The 20,890-nt window shown below is 37.9% G+C and overlaps 1 protein-coding gene across 1 annotated transcript in view; it reads left to right on the plus strand.

Annotated features, from left to right (window-relative positions):
* GABBR2 (gamma-aminobutyric acid type B receptor subunit 2) overlaps positions 1 to 20,890 on the plus strand; it is a 457,024-nt gene that overhangs the window by 100,245 nt on the left and 335,889 nt on the right. The window contains exon 2 of the mRNA XM_058039616.1: positions 2,874 to 3,011. Within this exon, the coding sequence (XP_057895599.1) occupies positions 2,874 to 3,011 (138 nt within the window). The remainder of the gene's footprint in view (positions 1 to 2,873; positions 3,012 to 20,890) is intronic.

Consider the following 20,890-nt stretch of genomic DNA (forward strand, 5'->3'; position numbering starts at 1 on the left):
CTGCCAAGGGTTTTCCCTGGACCCAGCTGGAGTCACTTGGAGACAACAATTCAGCAAGTTGTTGAGTGGCAATATGATGGGAATCTAGGTGATGTCTTTCAACAGCACTGCCCTCTTGTATGGTTACATATGTAGGGTTTGGGAATCAAAGACCATGAGCAGCAGTGGTGGCCACCTGGGATTTCTGAAAAAATCCAGTTGTTCTCAGGGCTCCAGGAGCACACTAAGAATATGCTCCTCAGACTAGAGGCAGGAAGAAACCTTTTCTCCTCCTTGTCTGTCTGGCTTGGTAGGGCTATTATTTTTATCTGAATGTTTATTCTTTAATGCTTGTGACAGACTGTTCTGTTGCTTGCAGGGAAGAATGTTATACACAGTGTATGTTGTGAAATGTGACATTAAACAAATGTGAGAGTCTGCTTTCTCCCATCTTTATCATTTTTCCTTTAATTTCTGTCCAGTGTGGCCAGCCACAGTATTAAGTTCTTGTTCTTTATCTCTGAGACATACTTTAGACTTTTGAGACAGTTTTGCTCAAGGAATAGGCAGAGTCTACTCTAATTATTCATGGTGGCCTAGAAGAGGGAGAACTGAGACTAGTCAGGAGGAAAGTACAAAGGTGAAAACGGTAGCCCTTTAACTGAATCACATTGAAGAGAAGCCCAGGTGTTATTGTAGGTACTTTTGATTGACCAGTAATATATTTCAGCAGCGTGAACCTTTCACTTTGGGAGAGATGAGCAAACATTATGGCATACCTTCCCAAGAGAATTGTTTTGTGATTGAAAAGGGGTTGTTGTCATGCTAGTATATTCATAACCATGAAAAATCAAATTAGAAAGATCTTATACCAATTCTGGACCTCCCAGCAAGCTGACCTGCTGCAGCCCACAATTTCTTAAGTTTACTGCAGTGATAAACATTTTGTAGGCAAATAGAAGTTAAAAATGCATCAGATGTTTTGTGATGTAAGGGTGGATTTTATTTCAGATAACATACCATAAGTGCTTATCATTTATTTATTCATAACTTTGACATGGCCCTTCACAGGCTGCAACTTTCGACAGTTATTTTACTATTAACATAATTTGTGTTTCATACATGGCTTATATTCTTCTCAAACTGCTACTTAGTGATACATTTTACATGTGACCTAATAAAAAAAATAAAAATAATTATAGTAACTGGTTTAAAGTTGGTATGAAAACCAGTTCAGCAATCTCTTCTGCTGCAGCTTCATGTCATAAGGTGGAAGAGGGAAAATACTTGGCTAAATGTCAATTAAGTGCAGATACCTAAAGCTCTGTGTCCTTGGCTGCTTTTAGATTTAAGAAGTAGCTGAGCCTTCTGGTTGCACTTGGAATAAACTGGTCTTTGAGTAGGCAGTGAAGGAGTAAGAATGGAGGATGCTGCTTCTTCCAATGATCACAGTCTTAATTCCCTCACAATGTGAGCTTGTCACCAGCACATTAAACTGACAGGGGAGCCTCTGCTGTACTGAGAAGTTTTGGGGTTTTTTTCTGCATTAAGAAAGAAAGCATTGGGCTATATTATGCAATTTAAGGGAGTCTATTCATTAAATATCTGTATCATTTTGAATAAGTGGGAGCAATAATTCTATTCTTGCAGATAGAATGCAAATATAATAATTTTTCTTTTAGCATATTAATTCAGTAAGGAGATTAATATAAGCTTCCAAACTTCTTAGTCAAAATCTTTATTCTCTCTGCAGAATGCAATACAATTACTACTTGGTTGCTGATAGTAAATGAACTGTTTTATTGAATAGTCATAATGAAATATTGGAGGCTGGTGTGTGATAGTTCTTATAAAGAGTACATTCAAGGAAGACTTTGCAGAGGAGGCAAAAGAGGGCAGAAAACTTGTGTTTCAAAAAGAGATAGGAGTGGCCGTTAGTGGACCAGTGGCAGCTGCTATTGTATTCTGTTGGTACTTCTGACTTCCAGTATGGTTTAGAATCAAGTTCAACCTTTAGGCCCATAATTTATTAATACTCTATTGCAAGCTTAGGAATTAGGGTTATTATGAATTATTAATACTACTTTATTCAAGGATTGATATATCTTTTACAATACTGACTAGCATGAGTCTTTTTTTCCTAATGTTCAGTCTTGGTCTGAGTTTGCAATAAAATCCTCTACACCTGAAATAATGATCAAGCTAATTATCAGGGAAGCCAAGAACAGGTCAGGTTAGAAGGACCTCAGAGTGTCATCTAGCCCAGCCTGCCACTCAAAGCTCTGTGAGCTATGAGAGCAGAACAATTAATCCTTAGCACTTCAAAAGAATATTTTATCTTTTGAAGACTTGGTGCTACACTCCTAAATGACAGGCTCTCTGCTACATGTTTTTGCACAGAATACTGAGGTTGGACTTTATGTTGAAGCTCCTTAGGAGTCTTCTTTAAAGACAGAACTTTCTTTACAGAGACCATCAGTAGTCTCAAACTTTCCTCCAACTATGAAAGCCCTGCCGACAATCCGGTGTTAAATTACAAATTTTGCTTTGGGAAATGGTAGCTCTAAATGGAGAGAATGTTTTGGAGAACCATTTGCTACTGGAATTTTTTGTTATTTGTCAAATGGTGGTAGCAAAATTCTAGTTTTGTAGAATGAGGTTTTGTTCTGGTTTTGTTCTGGTTTTGTGATGAGGCATTTTTCCTGTTCTTTTACTATGGCTCATTAGGAGTCTAGAAGAGAGTGCTCGAATTTTTCCTGTTTAGGTCTTATGTTTATGTCTGTGGGACCCCTGATTTTTTTTCTTGCCCAACTAACTACTCAGCAGTTTACTTCTTAGTTAATTTATTTGTGACATTGAATATTGTCTCTCTGTTTTTTTGTTTTTTTTTCCAGTGTGACAATGCAAAAGGACTCAAAGCCTTCTATGATGCAATAAAATTTGGACCTAATCATCTGATGGTTTTTGGTGGTGTATGTGCAACAGTTACTTCTATCATTGCTGAATCTCTGAAGGGATGGAATTTGGTTCAGGTAAGGCATGGAATGGAATGTATTCTAATGCTGTCTTGTGTGCATTTAAAAAAAAAATTAGAAACTTAGCTTTGACGCTTTTAAAGCTTAGAATTTTGTGGAATTTTTATGTTTCCGTTTTGAAGGCTGGTTAATGTGTAAAGATTAGTTGCTTTTATATAGTGCTAGATTTTAAGCCTTGGCATTTCATCGTAATCAAAAATGCTTGTGAGTTCGGGGCAGCAGTCGTGTGTCTCAGTAGGTTAATTAAATAAGAATAATGTGTCTCAAAAAGCAGCCTAGGTGAAATCAAGTTCAGGCATGGTAGGGGGGCAAACCTAGGACTTTTGAAAAGTTAGAAGAAACTCATCAGGCTTAAATTATGGTTCTTCAGGGGTATTTACTCAGTCTGTACTCAGTCAGAACACAGTAATTCCTATGCACTTTAAAAGTGCTGGAAGTGCATAAATTCTAAATAGTGACTAGGTTCACGTCTCAGTATTTGACTCACGAAGCACATTTATTCCCAGTTGCTCTTCTTTCTGACTTTCTCAAAGGTCAAGTTTGTGGAAAGGTTTCCTCTGCTGAGGAATCAGAATTTATTAATACTGATCTCTGAAATGCAGATGATAACAGCATGATTTTCTTCATTTATTTAATCATCTGACTAGTGATAATTTTCAGATGGATGGCTGATCACATAGCCATTGAGTTGTGCTTTTCTGATGTGGAAATACCTTGGCTTTCTAATCAATGTTCATATTGCCAAAAAATACTCCTGTATATATATTTTTTCTTAAAAACTCTGAATTATTCTACAGCAAAATAAAAAAAATACAAAACAATTACCTGAGGTTAGTTACAAACAGGTGCCTTTTTTCCACCTGGAATACTCACTGAGAGTAGTGCAGCAAGAACAAATGAGGCATAATTAAGTTTGTGAAGAAGATGATGATCAGAGTACAAATGGGAAAATCTTAGGAGGATAATTAAAGGAGCTTGTTAACTGTGTTTGCAATGCTTGTCAGATCAGATATTTTTTCCTTCTGCTTTGGGATTTTTTTCTGATATAAAAAGCAATTCCTCTGTGAAACCAAATAATAGTGTGTCTCTGGGGAGAATGGAGAAAATAACAGAAGCCTTGAAACTAGCCTTTAACACTCTCTCTTAAAATTGGCCTAGTTCATGACCTATAATGAAGTATGTGCCTGGAACTCTGTTGGTTTTTTTTTTTTTTTTTCAATTTGTCACATGGAATTTCTGTATGATGTAGGATGTTTTAAACAGCTGGGTTTCATTGTGCTAAAGACCTTTTCATTTGCAGTCAAGTTCTGCCTAATACGATCTGGAAATCAATTTGTTCATGAAGTTTCTCAGTCTGAGGAAGGGTAATTAGAAAGCTTTTAAATTCCTGAATTTGTCAAGATATATGTCCAATTATAGAATGGTATGAAGTGTTACTACCAGAGAGCATTTATTTCTCTGTGTTCTACCACTATAGCTGTGACTATGTCTTAAACATTATTTATGATACCAGTTCATCAAGGTGTTCTTGACTGCTTGGGCTTAGTATCCTGTGGGCACTAGATAAATCCTCACATGGCAAAATGGCTCTTTATGTCAGGTTTTTATATCTTGACTGGCTGAATGATGAAAAAAAACCACAACAGCATGGCTGGGAATTGTGGCAAGGCTTAGTAAATGGTGTAGCAGCAGTGGCAATAATCTAAATATTGTTTGAGAAAGTGTTATGTCCTGTAGTGACAGCAATATGTGTATCTGCAAATCAGTAGATGTAGCATGTATAAGATAGTGGGGAAACAGAGTACAAATCCTTCCACTCCTCAGGATCCACCGTCATAAGTGTCTCTGATTAAAAGCAGAACTTGAATAGAAGGAGAAGATAGAAATCTGTGGTTCTCAGAAGTGGAGCAATAATATTCAGCCTGATAAAATACAAGGCTGTCCTCCCTCAAAACTTGGGACTTCACCTCAAGGAATCACAGCAAACTCACATAAATTGTTTTATGAAATCATGATGATGATGAAGTCATTTCATGTTGCAGTCAGGAAGAGGGAAAACAGCATAGAGACAAAAACTAACCTGACATTGTATTATTGAATAGAGGATTTTCATTTGGATGTCTGACTCCAAAGCTCTGTCTCTGTCCTTGTGCCTGCAGTCATGAAAACAAAGCTCTTAACCCTAGCAGGGACATTTGATTTGATTTACACAGGTGTCATGAGGTTCAGCAAAGTGATGACTCTCTTACATGCAAGATAAAAGCAGGATGATACTGGTAGTCTTGGGAAAAATAGGAATGAAAGAAGAATAATACAATATAAGTAAAAGAAAAATTACTTTCCTGACCAAATACAATATGAGGCTTGCTGACTGCAAAACCATTCTGACAGCCTTTTAGCCCTGATTTCCAAGTTACTTGGTGACTGCTTTTCCTCTGTTTGGATGAATTTTTCTTTTCTGCCTTTTCTTCATCCTCTACAGCAAGAAGTTGCCAAAACCAAACAGTGAAACAAAAGGCCAAGAGTATGAATGTACTGGAAATTTTCATATTGCATTTTCTACTCAGGCAATTACAGTAGTGGTGAGGGAGGGGAGGGAAACAGATTCTTGCAACGTGTCTTCAGTCTCTACTCTCCTTACTGTATGCTTTTGGTAATGATCATGTCTTTTTTACTTAACTGGTTAAATCAGGTCACTGACAGCCTGCAACAATGTGAAATAGGGAAGATTATAGAGGTTGAGAAAAGTCTCAGTCTGAAGGTGACATATCTTATTTCCATGTCATATCAAAAAACAGGTACTTTTCCTTCTCCATCTTTACAAATTCCGATTTAGTTTTGATCAGCAGCAGAAAGGGAATTTGTGTTCTCAATTAGCTGCTTTCAACTGCTGGCTGATTTAATTATCTCTTACTGTAACAAAATTAATTATTTTTTAATGCAGCATTTCATTTCTGTGAAAGGAGCAATTTGTTTTAGTCTACAAAGTCTTATGGCATCCTGAAGGACTTTCACTGAGATGTGCTAGGTGACACAACTTGGAAAATGCTTTTCGAACAGATATTCTTAGCAGAACAAATGCAGGCACCCACTCCTTGGCCTCTCAAATTAAAAGCCTCGCCGTGGGTAATCTCTGTGTGCCAGCAGTCCTTTGTTGAGTGACAGTCTGAATATGAGTTGGAGGCTGTCTGTCCAGCTTTGATCTCCAGGCTCTGGAGTGGAATCAGTTTGAACTTTTGGTGGTTTAGTTTAAAAGTGCCAATAATATCCTGTGCCTCTGACAGTGGGCCTCAAAGGCACAATAGTGGAAAGTTGCTGTTCTGTAAGGGGAAGACATCAATGTCAAATTCTTCCATATTAATCTTACCCTCATTCTCTTTCAATATATATTCAAGGCAATTAAAGAGTGAAGAAGAACCATGATGAGTATCTCTTAATATCTTGCACAAGACAAATTATGTATTTTTATTCTGTACATTGAAGCATTCCTGCTAGTATCCAGTTAGTGTGAAATGGAGGAGATCATTAGTTATTCAGTCTTTCTCTTCTATTTCAGTATATCCATCAACTGTTATCTCCATGTGAATTTCTTACAGTGGCAAAAGTATTTTATATAGATTGCTGCTCCTCTTGTTTTTCATTGTTATCTCTCACTTTTCCTAATTGCTTTGTTAACACAAACATTTAATCAGCATGATGATGATGACCACACTGGTCATCTCTCTTAATCTGTGGAATTCCTTCCCAATTTTTGGAGATTCATCTTTTTCTGCCATTGTGCTATTGATGTTCTCTTACAGCCTGCTTCATTTACAATTTCATTTAACTCTGGAAATAAGCTTCTGCCAGAAAAAAAAAATATAAATTTTCGTGCTTCCTCAGAATATCTTCTGTTCCTACATATTTTATGTAATCTAGTCATAACTGCTGGCTTGTAGGCAAGTAACTCCTTCAGGCAATACAGTGATTAGATTGTAATGACATTCAAATCTGAGGAACCTTATTTCGGATTCAGCATCTCATGTTAGAAAGTTTTCTAACAAAATTATAGGTACCCTAATCATGATATATTACTGCTTACTCTTGGGCATATTAATATAGGATGAGTTCCTGTGTTAGAAAGGGGAGTTGGAAAGGGAAAATTCCTGGTTCTCATGCAAGTAGATATTAAAGAGCCTACCCTGAGATTTGTTTTATTGTCCCAGAGATCCACAGGTATTCAAATCCCACCTCTGAGTTACTGAAAAGGCTGCTGGTGTTCAAGAAAATTGGTGATGTTTCTAGCTTTTGCTTCCCTTCTGAAACAAGGCTGATGTGATTGCACTGTCAGTTCCTTCTAGGAATTTCTGACCAATGGCCAATCACAACCCAGTTTTAACAAGGGATTTCCCAAAGATTGTTGGCTTCTACACATTGCTGTGAAAATGAGCTTCTGTGGACAGGGATCCATATGAATGAAGAGGAGGCTGCAAAATGAGCACAGAGAACTTAGGGCCAGCTGCTGTTTAGGGAAAGGGGATTGATGGGATCGAGAAGATTGTTGAAAAAACAGCAGAAAAAAAATTTGAGGAAACACAAAGGAAGGGTGAAACTCAGAAGGGTATGAAGTAGGAGCTGAGGTTTGTATTTGTGTGTTTGTAGAAGCCTGGATACATGTATCTGTAAGAAACCAGGCTTTATAAGGTGTCTGTTACTCATAAAAATTATTGTTAACACAGAATTTCACAGCTATGTTCAAATTAAAATGATGTGGTTAACCATGAAAGTATGGCAGGTCGTCACAGAGATTTCTATACTGGCCACTGAATCAAATTTCTTCTTGTCAATATCTGAATTTTCTAAATCCTTATGTTTTTTACCTGGAGCTCCAGCATGGACACATAAAATATTTGATAAAAGAGTGTGGTGTTTTATTTTCTTTTTAGCCTTTTTCATCATGTTTTCTCCAGTACAGTGAGTTTGTGCTACTTTTGCCTTCACTGCACAATTTTCATGTATTATTAGTCTGAGTAATGAAAAAGGCATTTAAACTAGTCTTTGGCTAAGAAGATTAGCTACTTCTATCTATGTGATGCAGGCAGTCCCTCTTGAAGAGGCCTTTTTCCCACTGGAATACGACCTGATGCACCAAGAAACTAAAATCTTTGTCTTTTTGGCCCGTAGTTCGCTATTGTAATCTTCTTTTTTTCTTCTTCTTCTTTTTCCTATTTTTTTTTTTCTCCTGGGATTGGAGGGATTTTATAGATTTTCTGTATTTGTGTTGTGCTTTTAATAGACAAAGTGCATGAGGGAAAGACACCTCTTGAGGCCTTATTATATAAGGTGCAAACCCGAGGACATTCTGGTCCTGCTTTCAGGAGTTAGCCGAGCACATGAGGAAGTTTTGCTCACTTCTCTGTAGGAATGCCCAGGAGCAGGAGAAAAGCAGAGTAGGTCTGACCTTCAGGCAGAATTTCCTGTGAAGTTTCTCCTCATTTGAGAGAAGCTGTGGTGAATGTGGAGGGAGACAGACCTTTTAGTTCTGCAAATCCTCCCGCTGGTGCAAGCTGCCAGCAGGAGCCCTGCCATTGTCGATGAACCCTCCTGAAGATTTGCAGCTGCTGCTGGAGAAGAGGGTGCATGGGGAGCTGAAACAGATGATCAGTGCCATAGCTGCTAATTAGGCTGTGTGTCTCAGTGTGGGGATGGATGCATGCGTGCACAAGGTAGGGCAGACCTGGAAGCAGTTGTATGTTCACCTTTCAGCTGAGAGAAAGGGATGTGGCAGTACAGCAGGCAAGACTGGCCTAGGGCAAAATAATTACTTTAGTGACTTCAGTTACTTTAGGTCCTTTCACAGGGATGCTGAGTTCCAGTGTGTTATTGCAGTTGTAGCCTGGGGGAGAGATTTGCATCACTTTGCTGTTAAGAGATCCACAAAATTTAAACGTGATCCACAAAATTTAAATTGCGAAGTTCAGAAAATTTCCAGGCTGAGGTATGGCAAGAAGTGCATGTCCTAAATTTCAAATGCACTGCAAGATATAGTAGGACCTTCTTTTCTCCTGTTCTTTTCTCCTGTTCTTCTCCTCTTCTCCTCTTTCTTCTTTTCTCTTCTTTTCACCTTCTGCCTAAATATATGACATTGATTCTATGGCTGAACCTGTCTTTGCATCAATTTGAAACTGGCTTCTGTCCAGTGTTCACTTTTATTTAAATATGATGAACTGCTCTTTTTCATCTTGTTTGTCCTGCAGAAAACATCAAAACTACAATTTATAGTCTAGTTTTTGCCTTTGATCTAGTGTCTAAGGTTCAGTTCATTACATAAAGTGTGAATAAAAGTATTTTAATACAGCTCTAGAGTTAGGTCAAAGCAGTTCAAGACTGAACCTGTATATTTATTCTAACGTGATTTGCATGTTCTAGCATGCAAATTCAAAAATGGGGTTAAAAAAAACCCTCCATTTTTTTTCTTATTTTTCTTCTTCTTAGCTGTTTGGACATATTCATTCAATCACTTTTGTTTAGTGTTGGATCAATAATATTAAATGAATGAATGATGGCCTCAGAAACTGAAACACACTGAAAAGGCCTGGGTGTCACTTTGCCTTGCAATGTAATTTATGCTTGGAAAACATTTAACATTCTGAACAAATCAGATACTCTTTGTCTGAATCTGAATGGTCTCTTGAACAAAAATAAAATACATTAAAAATATCCCAAACACACAGTGTAATGCATAAGCATTGATGTTTTTTTTTTTTTTTTCAAATACAAAGCCTTGTCTTATAATGTTAACACACATTATTGTGAGGTGTTTAAAATGTCCAGGTTAATTTATAATTAGAATAAATAATGGCTGTGAACTTTGGTATTTGGGGATTTTTTCCCCTCCATGTAATTTTTTTATTGTTGCACTGCTTGTATTGCTGGATTTTTTTTCAGTTGTTCTTTTTTCTTTCCCATTGTGTTAATTTCTATTAAACAGGCCTGAAGTCTTTTCTCATGTGGCTTTTGCAGCCCCAGGCTAGGATAGCCTTGCCAGGTAGAATCTTACTTACCAAAATGTTAAAGCATTGCACCTTGCAGCTATTGCAGAGCTTCCTTCCCTGCTACAAAGGGATCCCCGAGTGCTCCCTCAGGCTGCTGTTTGCTGCTGCCTTTTCTGGAGGAGTTATAGGCGGGGAGGTAGAGAGGCAACTTTGGTTCCCAGCTCTTCCTTCTCTCAACTTCCCTGTCCCTGACATGATAGGCAGACTTAAGATTTGCTTCTTTGTAAAATCACTTGTAATTCAGCATCTTCTGTATGCTGAATAAGGATGACTTATATGTGATATGCACCTATTTCTTTTTCAGATTTGAGATTATTTTTATGACACATTTTCTAGTACTTTGTCAGATGTCTGAGGTTTTTTTTTTTTTATGGTTCAACCCACTGGACAAAAGTGTTGCTAAATTTTGGTCTAGCATTGTGTTTTCACTTGACTTCTTCTGTGAAATCTCATACCATTTGTATGAGACACTAATGCCCCATTAATGACAATATTTGATTTATTCACAGTTAAGCCAGCCCAAAGAATCACGTTTTAATTCATTAATCCCATTGGTTTCATTACTCTGTAACCCAAAAACTTGTCTAGAATCTCCCTTTGCTCAGTGGGAGCATTTTTAGAGTTTCTCAGGAATTACAGCACTGAATTTTGAGCTGGCTCTTGCATTTTCCCCTCTGCCTGACTCTACGAATCTTGTTTTTCTCTCATTGCAAGCCCTCTCAGGGAGATCAGAGGCTAATTAGCTGTCCATCTGTATATGGTTTTTCTGCTTTAAAGGTTATATTGATTTAAAGCTATCTTATTTTACTGAAAATCACTTCTCTCTTTTTTGGGTCGTTTTTGGCAATCATTATTAATTTATTCCAAAATGGTCAGACAATAATATTGTATTTTTCTGACTATTGCAATATTTAAAATATTCTAGGACATCAGTTTCAAGCTTCTTTTGCCACCGAATCACCAAATGTGGTTCTTCTGGTTATTTTCACTACACCTAAGATTTCTGCAAAGCTGGAATTGGTTATTTTGGTGTGCTGCTTGTCCGAGTGACTTCTGTGATTTGTCTCTTAAACAAGCAGCACTGAGTGTGCTCTACAAAACCAGCTTGCTGGCCTGTTTCTCAGGAGCCTGCCTGGAAAGCCCTGCCTGGGGCTATTTTCTCTCCAGTCCCTTTGGCCAGCCTGGCTTGAGTGGCCTCATGTGGAGTGGCACCCTCTGCCATAGCTGCTGTTCTCCTTGGAAACACACAAACCTGTCCACAGTCAGAAGGAAAATACGACAACAACAACAACTAATAATAACTAACAACTAACAAATACAACTTGACAGCTAAGTCAAGGCAAAATTGATATGATAAATTTTGTTCTTTCATACTGTGGCTCCCACAGCCTTAAATTCACTACTTCCTTTCATTGTCTCTCATTTGAATGTTTTTCTTCATGTCAGTGTTCTATTACAGAACAAGGAAAGCATTTTCATGCTGTAAATTAACCTGTTTTTTCCCTGAATGTTGTTTGGCAGCTGTTACTTAGTTACTTATTTTGAGGAATAGCTTAATTCATACAAATTTGGCATCAACAGCACCTGGGCATAAATTGAAGAACAAACTAATACACCAAGAAATTGGAAAAAGAATAATCATTGCCATGAAATTTTGAAATTTAAATAAAATATTTATTGTCCTTCAAAAACAGAAAAAGTTTAATTGTAGTCCATTAAAGAAGTAATTCAATGGTGATGTGTTTATAGAAAAGCAAATGCTAAGGTACAAATTCTCACATAATAGAAGCTGTTCTAAAGGCATGATTCTAAAATTCTCTGTAGGGTTCTTGGTATGTGATTCATCTAGGATTGAAACCTATATGGATGACATCTGTTTCAATTTTGGTATTCCCAGTACTTGGTGCACCTGGAGCAGTTCCTGGGGTCTTACAGGTCTTGCTACATGCTTTCTCCAGGCATCAGTTAAGTTTTGAAACAACTGGAAAAGATCAGGCAAATTGAGCAAGTGATAGTTATGTTTTAATTAAACATGAAGTGATTTGGAAGCATGTTTACTTTCTTTAGCCTTAGTTGTCACACATAGAAAAACTGGAACCTCAGTGTCAGAGACAATAGAAATTATCAACATAGTTTAAGAACCTCTAGACTCTTGGAAAAAGAGTTTTGCATACAAAATTGTGACTGAGACAATTTGTAGTTGGAATAAGAAGCTTTGTTTGGCCTTGGGATTACACTGAAAAGAGGAATGTATTCCACAGCTCTTAAGAATTGACTTTTGATGTAATTTCCCTGTCCTGTCATCACATTTAAAACTTACAGCTGTAGATAACTTAAGTAACTGAGTCTAAACTTAGTTTTGCACTAGAAAATAGTTCCACAGTTGCAGGTTTCCAGTCTTTCAGAACCTCTTCTTGGCTCTCTGAATTTTAATTCCAAACTGCAGTTGCAAATCCAGGTTTACTTTGATTTCTTGTTTTACCTTGATTTCATTCATTTTTAGGAGATGTGTAGCTAGAAATTTCTGAACTCTGTGTTAAGCCATAACACTTTATTCTCCTAATTCTCAAAGTAAAGGAAGACATTTCTGCAGTGAAGTGCAGTCTCTGTGTTCCCTTACCTTACAAAGTTCCATGTTATCCAGAAGAGAGCCCATCACAATCTGATTAATAAACTACAGCAGGATTGGCAATATAACCACTACGAGCTTTGTTTGTGTTATGATGCAACACTAAGCTAGGAAAATTCTATAATTATTTATAATTAAGCTACTGTGAGGGCACAGTGTGTATCAGGATGTGGATTCATTATGTTGGTTTGCTTTCTGAAAGTAAGAAGATTAGTGGCACAGTTTCTGGAAGGTTTGTTTAAGTCCTTCAGTATTCAGATAAGGGAATAAGGATGCATGTGACTGGGGAGTGGCAGGTCTCCAGCAGTCTAAAATATTGCTTGAAGTACTTGGGAGCTACAATTTTGTATTCATTTTAAGCACTGTCTTCCTGACATAAATCAAGAGTTAATTTGTTCTTTTAAAAGAAAGGCAAGAAAGTTCTTCTGCATAGCCCTTTTGAAAAGCTTGTAGAAGAGTGATGGCATTCTGGATCTGAAATAGTTTACAAGTGCCAATCAAAAGCTGGATGCTTTTCTGCATTTTTCCAGTGGAGGGTCAGGGGTCTGGAGGATCTCTCCTGTGATGACGGGCTGAGAGATCTGGGGCTGTTCAGCCTGGAGAAAGGATGGCTCCAGGGCCTTATAAAAGCCTTCCAGTACCTAAAGGGAGGTTACAAGAAAGCTTGAGAGGGATATTTTACAGGGGCATGGAGAGATAAGACAAGGGATAACAGCTTTAGACTGAAAGCAGATAGGTTTAGATTGATTATCGGGAATAAATTCTTTACTGTGAAGGTGGTGAGACAGTGGAGCAGGTTGCTCAGAGAACTCTTGGATGCCCCATAACTTGAAGTGTTCAAGGCCAGGTTGGAGTGGTCTCCGAACAACCTGGTCCTGTAGAAGGTATCCCTGTCCATGACAGTGGGTTTGGAGCTAGGTGATCCTTAGGGTCCGTTCCAGACTAAACTGTTCTGTGATTCCAAACAAACTCGCAAACTGGATCCACTAATCTGTTTGAGAGTATCTGTAGCTGCAAGTAAAAAATCACTCCTGGGAAAGTGTCATACAGTATCCTTGCTAATAATGGGGCTTTTTGCTATAAAGACACACTTCTGCTAAAATGATCATTTTCTTTGTGTCTCTCAATTAATTTAAACAATAACTCCAAAAATTTGTTTGGCAAGCAAATTTTAGCTGCTTCTTTTTTCAAAGCTCAGAATGCTACTGAGAAAAGCAGAGTGACTGAGCAAGCAGTAGAGAGGATCAGTATTATGTTTAGCTCTTACTGACTATGAAAATGAAATAAGAGGTAGTATACCTACCTGTATATGTATGCATACACATACATATCTATTTAGAATTATCCAAAACTGTCCTCAGTCTCTTTTATGGCTCAGTCTATTGCTTGTGGGCACTGGCATGTTTCAGGTAAATGCATTCTCTTACATTGCATCAGGATGCATTCTCATTCAGAATTATTGGTGACGTGTTTAAGTGGATGCTTCATAAGCAGCCTGCTTTGAAATTTTCTTCCTGTGATTTTCTGTTCTCCAGTCCTTTACCTGTTTTGTTTTGTTCTGCTTGCTTGTGAGAAGTTAAAAAATATCTGATTTGCAAATCTAAAATTGAAGGAAGGGCCAGAACAAGGAGTTTACTTTTATAGGAAAATCCTGTATGTTATTTCTGGATCTTGATGTAGGAATCCAGAATTTTCCAGATTAGGGACCGTAATCAGTCCAACCTGGAAAAAATTTGTCTATAGAGACAGAAGTTTAAGAATTAGTTTTTATCTAGCAAATTTCATTCCATCTCTTCAAATTTTTGTGTCTTGACTATTAAAATTTAATAAAGTTGCAGCTGTGAAATCTGCTAATGAATAAGGAAGTTAACATGAAGGTTGATTATGAGTTCTTTGAGTTGCCATTGTGACAACTCTTGTGACTGATGTGATTTTGTCCTTGCTTTTGGAAGTCTGTATGACAGCATGATAAAATCCTGTCTTGATGCGAGTTTTAGCTTGGGAGGAAGCGAGCAAATGCAGATGAGGGTTTCTTATCTTTTTCATTTGTTAGAGCAAAGGGCAGAGTTATGGAACTATGGGGCCCTGAGTTTCACTGCCTGACTGCTCACCTTTATTGATTGAGACCTCAAGTTTTTGCGACCATAATAATCATAGAGTCCTCTTATACAAGGACTGTACTCAAGGTGGCAGGAGGCATATCTTCATTTATAACAAATCTTCCTCACAACAGGTGTGCTTGCACTGGCCTACCTTGTCTCCTGTTCACTATCCAATTGTTAGATCACAATAAGAGATCTAGAATTCTGCCACTTAATGTTGCTTTAAGAAAAGGTATGCAGGTAAGCTGCTGGTTTGTTTTTGTTTTATTTTTAAATTAAAGAATTGAAACAGAAGACAACAAAACCGAGTAAAATTTTTTAAAAATAATTTGCTTTGCTCTTTCTGTTAGCCTCATTCTTACCTTTTCTATTTTCCATTGCCACAAGCAGTGCTAGGAGGGCTTAAAGGCAGCACTTTGCCAATTAGTCATGGCTTGAACACTGCTCTTTTGAGTAGCAGGCATTCATTTTTATGTCCAGAAGTCCACGTTTATTAATGCAGATGAACCAACAGAGGGGAGTCTTGTAGTTAGTTCTATGGTCTAACTGGTGATGTGAGCAGGGAAAATGAAACCTTAAATGTTGTTGCCCAGTACTCTACTGTTTTACAGGCAGATTATTATACTGTTATAATCACCTTGGAAAGACAGCTTGTGCCTCTGGTCACAAATGAATTCACACAGAATATGACATTCTTAGCATAGTTGTAAAGGGAAGAGGTTGCTGGGCAGTAAATCTTAGAATTAATGTTTACTAAGAGTAAGTGATTGGAAGTGCTACTTTGGAAGTCTTAGCTGCCTGTCCAGAGACTACATAAATCCTACCTGAATGTTCTCCCCAAAAGCTCCATTTATAAGAGGTATGCTTTCAGAAAGCAAGGATAATATTATTGCCTCAGCTCCCTGGATGAATAATGAAATGTGCATCACTTGAATTCTATAGAGCTTCAGACTTGTCCATGTATGAAATGGGTTTTGGTAACCCCTCTATACGAGGACACCTTGAGGCCCAGTATCTCATAAATTTACCATCAGATTTGCCCTTGATCCTGCACTGCTTCAGAGAATAAAAGTCTCTCATTCTGCATCTCTGCTTAGTAGTCAGCCACCACCATGCCATGCTGGGTTCTGTCAGGAGGGGTCCCATCCCAGGTGATATTGCTTATGAGTTTCCCAGGAGTCTTGACTGCAATTCCTACAGTTATTATGAAAAAAAACCCCAAGAAACAAAAACCCAGGAGAGGGATCAAAACAAATGCCACTCTGAATTGTCATCAAGATTATTGTGGCCAATGTTTAATTTCTGGTTTCTTATCTCCTTTGCTTTTGGCCTTTGAGGAAGGCAGTTTTATCTTGCCACAAAACATCAAAAGGGCAGTGAGGTGTCTCAGATGGTCATGGCTCAGTGCTTACACTAGTGAAATAAATTTCTAGGAATTGGAAGTGGTACTGTCTCAGCTTCTTCTTTGGCGATGAAAAGACAAGCTCTCTGGGAGTACCTGGGTCACTGAAAAGAACGGATGGATTTCCACTTATCTTTGGGTGCTCTAAACAATATTTGTATGGAATAATATGCCTTTCAATACCCACCTTTCAAATTTACCTGAAAATGGAAGAGTATAAAAGAATGAAGTGTACACATTTTCAGGGCATGATTTGGTCCCAAGAGCATGGAGTTATGAAACCTGCAGCTTAAGCCCTGCAGAGGGTGGGATTTCAGATGCTCAACTTGGAATGGCTCATTGCTCTAGCTCTAAGCACCCCCATGCCTAGCATGCCTGATGTGTTTGAATCACATCCTGAGGCACTTAACTCTCCCTGTGTGCTGTACTGTGAGCTTAAGAGCCTAACTTTGTATTCTATTACACTGAAAAAGCACTGATGTTCCCAAAGTATGTGTTTGCCAGGTATTTCTGAAGCCATGTCTGTCTTTCATCATACTGCAACTGCTCACTGTGTTGAATCACCGTATATAAAACTGCAGTTCTAATTTTAACATCACAATTGACTTCTGTGGAAGTGGCTGTAATGAGCAAAATGAAAAGTTATTAACCAAATCCTTTTTCCTGCTCTGCAGTCTAATTGTCATCTGGAGAAATCTCCTCAGAGTTGTAATAACAACTTTATGGGCTTAGTAGAGAGGAAGCTGTATGCCTCTACTGAGATTTTAAGCCAGTACTATACATTGAAGGCCAATACACCAATTACAAAAAAACAAAAACCAACTTTCATGGAGATTTTGCCTGATTTTAGGAATGCCTAAATGTATAAGGCAGTTCCCCTTTTTTTTCTCAGATGGCTCCAGGTGCTGGATATGTACAAATTTGCTTCTGTGCATTTTATTTAGGCTTGCTCTAGTCAATGCAGGTTATTGTCACTTAGTTGCAGAAATAGAAATAGGCCTTAATAAAATTCTCTGGTTTTCTTTTAAGATGTTTCCAGCAGATAAGATAACAAAGACTGGTGTTTTACTGTGAAAATAAAACAACCAGAATAGTTTCCAAGAAATTTGGAGATTTGCATTTCTCTCCTAAGACAGTCAAAATCACCTCAGAGTGCCATAACCAGTAGGCTATGGAGCCACTGTCCCTCACATGCTCTGTTTTTCTGGTCACAGAAACTTTTCAAGGATCTGCTGTGCTGTGGGGCACCAATGACATGAGGTAGGAGAAGGTGTAGTTGGCACCCTGAACTTAGGGTGGTGATAAAACCACTATCAGTGCATCAACCTGAGGATGACTTGGACAAGATTCTCAGACATGTGATGTGACTCTTGGGGATGGTGCTGTGCAGGACCAAGAGTTGGACTCGATGATCCTTGTGGGTCCCTTCCAACTCAACTTATTCTGTGGTTCTGTGATCTACATTTCCTTCCTTCTGTAAAAGACACTGACTTAAATGTATGAGCGCTCCTACATTCTGGCAGCCAATGTGTCTAGATAAAAATAATGAACTATAGCCTGCTGCTTTGGCAGGACAAGTATCAGTGCTCTTCTTCAGCCTGTGATCTGCATGGATGGGTGCAGGGATCTGCTACCTTGAATAATGTGGCTGGTCTTTGCAGAGCAAGGATTTGGTACTCCCCATTACCCCAAGCATTCCAAATGTGCTAAATATGCCCTGTTTATGTATTACTTGTTTTCTGCACCACCACAGTTTCCAGTTTATGTTATAAGAAAGATAAATATGCACAGAGTTCAAGGTGCTCTTCTGGGACCCAGCTCCCACAGTTGAGTTCTGCAGTATTTATCTCATATGTACTGGGAAAATTAATTTCACCTATAACTGAGTTTGTATTCACTGTGCTACCTGAGGTTACCTTATACAACACAAACATGCAGTGAGGACAGGAACAAAAAATAGCTGGCTTATTGATTGTAGCTTAAGGGTCATTTTCAAACATTCTAGATATGTATAGAGGAACAATCCATCTCTGTTCCTGCTTAAAGAGTGTATGACTGATCTTGTCAGCTTTAATTTTTATGAAATATAGAATGTGACATTTGGTATGTCTGAGCTTATGTCCATGTAGAATACTGTCTGTTCTTTGGAGTCAGTTCAGGATATGGCACTCAAATTGTCTGTCTTACAGGAAAACATTACTGGAATGGGTTTTTCAGGTGATATGAGAAATCTTCAGTTTTTCTTTTAACTCTTGGATAACTTTTGAAATGTCCTTAGAGAGGAAGAATATGATACAATTTAGATATTGATTGCACTAAATTTTCGAATTTTATAGCAAGTTTTTCCAGAACAGATCCCAAGAATCACTGTAGTGGTTCTCCACCACTTTAACACACAGATGACATCTTTCTTATTTTACCAAAATCTGAGCCTAAGAGAATTAGAAATCACAACATAATACATGAAAGTACTATAGAGATACAATTTTTTTTTCTAAAGAGATATTCTCTTTTGATTCTGTATCCAATCTAGAAATGCATGCTTTATATTTCTTTCAAAACACAGACGTTAATAAAAATTAATTTCATTTTAATATTTTCTAATCTTTCTTCAAGCAAATTGAAAGACTAAATATTTTCATTTTGAAGAGACTTGTCTGTGTGTGGTGATTCCTCAATCTTACTTTAATTATGCCTAAATAATTATGAACCTACAGATTTTTTTCCTATGGCAGTATTTCTATTTTTATTTTGATCGTAAAATGTATAAAATTCTGCGCTATAAAAGTATGATAGAACGTGCAGGTCAGAGCTGAGAATGCTGAAGTTCTCATTAGAATAGGCATGATTTGATTACATTGCTCAAAATTAAAATCTCACATCGGTCAGTATTTATAATTCTATCATTTTATTAGTCCATATAACTTTTCCTTGGATGACGATTTAAGTTCTTACTAATTTTCTGCATAAACCAGTTTTGAAATTTTTTGCTAGCAGGGCGACGTACCTTAGTACTGTTGGAGGTTACAAACGTTATACACTGATGTCTTAACTCTGTTTGATCCTAAGTTTAATTTTTCTTTAGAAATATACTTGAGTTACCCAGGCCCATAAAAATGGAACCTCTACTTGCAGTGCAAAAATGAGATCCCATTTAGGTACATTCTCTGTTTTTTGCATAAACTTGTTTCCTTGTTGGAATGCTTTAACATTAGAGCACAGGATCTTCTGAGTAGTGAGGCAGAAAAGTTTTGTTTAATGTGAGGGTGGTCAAACACTTAAGCAGGTTACCCAGGGATGGTGTGGAGTCCCCATCCTTGGAGATACTTGATACCCTTGGTCTCACTGCTTTGGGCAGACTGTAACCAGCAGGCTGAGTCTGAGGGAGCTGGTCCTTCCCCTCTCCTGGACACATCTAGAATGGTATCCAGATCTGGGCTCCTTGGTGCAAGAGAGACATGGGCATGTTGGTATCAATCTGTGAGAGGCCCATAAAGAAGGTTGATGCATTGGGGTGTCTGCCATATGGAGGGAGGCTGAGGAAGCTCAGACTCCTTAGCCTGGAGAGGAGAAGGTGTGGGAGAATCATGCCAATGCATATAAGTACCTGATGGAGGAAGTGAAGAAGGCAGAGCTGGACTTTTCTCAGTGGTGTCCAGTGACAGGACAGGAGGAAATGGGCACAAACTGAAATGCAGGAAATTCCATGTCATTGTAGAGGTGACCAAACCTAAAGAAATTGTAGAACGTGCATTCCTGGAGGCAGTCATGCAGGTGACTGGACAGGGCCTTGAGTGACATGCACAAGTACACCTTGGTTTGAGCAGCGGGGTCAGACCAGACTAAGACCCATGTTGCCTTCCTACCTCAGCTACTCTGTGATTTTGTGAATGTAACTCACAGTCTTTATTTTGGTTTTTTTTTTTTTTTACTGTAGACTAAAAAACCTGAAGTAATGCAGTGAAATTCCACTGGCAGATTGAAATCTCTATAGATTCCCTTATCAACTAAAAAGGATGAGATTACTTTAATCTTGTTTAATTCAGTATGCACTTATTGTTACTGGTTTGTTTTTGGAATTTTTTGGGGTTTTTTTCCCCACCAAATCCTCCCTCAGGCTTTTAAAGCAATAACAATGAAACAGAGTGCTATACCCACTGAATATTGAATTAAATATGACTTGATGCATAAATATGCATTTCTAAAGCACCAAATTCTTAAAAGTACAAACAACTTTCATTGACCCTTCTTTGAGCAGGAAGTTGGACTATTTATTTTTCTGTAATTCTAAAATTGCTGAACCATGGTGGTTCTTATTAGGTTTAAAAGACTAAAGATGGGTTATCTCTCACAAGTTATGATTCTGAAAGTGCTAGCATTCTTGGCAATTGCCAGAGTATTGAAACTTGATTTTAACTTCGTGTATTTCTAGATAATAGAATAGTTCTTTGCAAGGTTCTCTGTCTTGCCATAATCATGTCCAGTGGTTAGTAAAGTGTTAAAGCTACTGCTTTAAAGGCAAAGTTCCTGGGCCTATTTGTAATTTACCAAGCAGCTGCAACAATCAAAAAATATGACACTCAGTAAAATTTAAAAGACCTTTCAAGAAATCTTGTCAAGCCCAAAAGCCAAAGAAGAGAACAGGCAGAAATGTACAGGAATAGTGTACTGGAACAACATCTGCTTTCTGTCCTGAGCAGAGACTGAAT

The sequence above is a fragment of the Melospiza georgiana genome, chromosome 1, assembly GCF_028018845.1.
Source record: "Melospiza georgiana isolate bMelGeo1 chromosome 1, bMelGeo1.pri, whole genome shotgun sequence".
Taxonomy (NCBI): Eukaryota; Metazoa; Chordata; class Aves; order Passeriformes; family Passerellidae; genus Melospiza; species Melospiza georgiana.